Below are 909 nucleotides of genomic sequence, written 5' to 3'. Positions count from 1 at the left end.
GAGTGGGCTCGTAGAATTTCTAGAATTACTAAGTTTGTTGATAACTATAATCGTCAGTTTAGCAACGCGTTACTCTTTTTTTTAAGCTGAATTACTAAACTTGCCAATAATCATACTCGTCTGAAAGCATTAACCTCGTTATATAATACCCAACACCAGACCGTAACTGACCCCCTTTTCCTTCGTTGCAGAATGTTGACCACAAGATGAAGTACAAGAGCAAGAAGGGTCAGCTGCCGTTCGTGGAGGTGAACGGCGAGGAGATCGCTGACTCCGCCATCATCATCAAGGAGTTGGGTCAGCGCTACAACCAGGACCTCGACGCCGGTCTGTCCGCCGAGCAGCGCAACGTCGCGCACGCCACCATCTCCATGATCGAAAACCACTTCGCATGGTAGGTCTTCCGGACGCGTTTGTGGGCGGGGCTTGGGTCTCGCTTTTTTTTTTTTGGGGGGGGGGATAGACACGAATTTTGGTTTTTTTAGTGTTGTACTTTTTTTTAAATTGCTTAGTATTCGTCTGGAAAGTGTGGCTGAGCGACGTGGATGTTGTGGGTATGGCTTGTAGTTTGACAGCCTCGAGGAGGTCCCTTTCTGCGGGCGCGGCAGGGGCTGGAGGGGTGCTGCCTGGCAGAGGAGGCAAGGGTGTGGGCGGGGTTTCAGTACCTGATTTCTCCTGTCATTTCACTCCTCTCTTCCGCCCACCCCATCAAGTTTCCCTTCCCTCCCTTCTCCCGTGCAACCCCTGCAGCCCCTTCATTGCGAGTGCATCGGTGTTGTCCGAGGAACACAACGCGTCGCGGCGAAGGTAACCTCATCAGCTGTGGCTGACGGGCGGCGGTTACCATGGAAACCTGAGGAGGAACTTCTGCACCAAGCCTGTCCGCGCTGGAGGTCGACCCGCGGTGCT

At 53.0% G+C, this 909-nt stretch overlaps 1 protein-coding gene across 1 annotated transcript in view; it reads left to right on the top strand.

Annotated features, from left to right (window-relative positions):
• The window catches only part of LOC119585595 (failed axon connections-like), a gene marked incomplete in the record, with an annotated part of 32,193 nt that overhangs the window by 14,255 nt on the left and 17,029 nt on the right, over positions 1–909 (top strand). Inside the window, 1 exon segment of the mRNA XM_037934262.1 lies at positions 192–394. Coding sequence (XP_037790190.1) covers positions 192–394 — 203 coding nt within the window.

The sequence above is a fragment of the Penaeus monodon genome, chromosome 20 (genome assembly GCF_015228065.2).
Source record: "Penaeus monodon isolate SGIC_2016 chromosome 20, NSTDA_Pmon_1, whole genome shotgun sequence".
In the NCBI taxonomy this organism is placed as follows: Eukaryota; Metazoa; Arthropoda; class Malacostraca; order Decapoda; family Penaeidae; genus Penaeus; species Penaeus monodon.
Note: the sequence above shows the minus strand (reverse complement) of the source record. Positions and strands in the feature narration are given on the sequence as shown.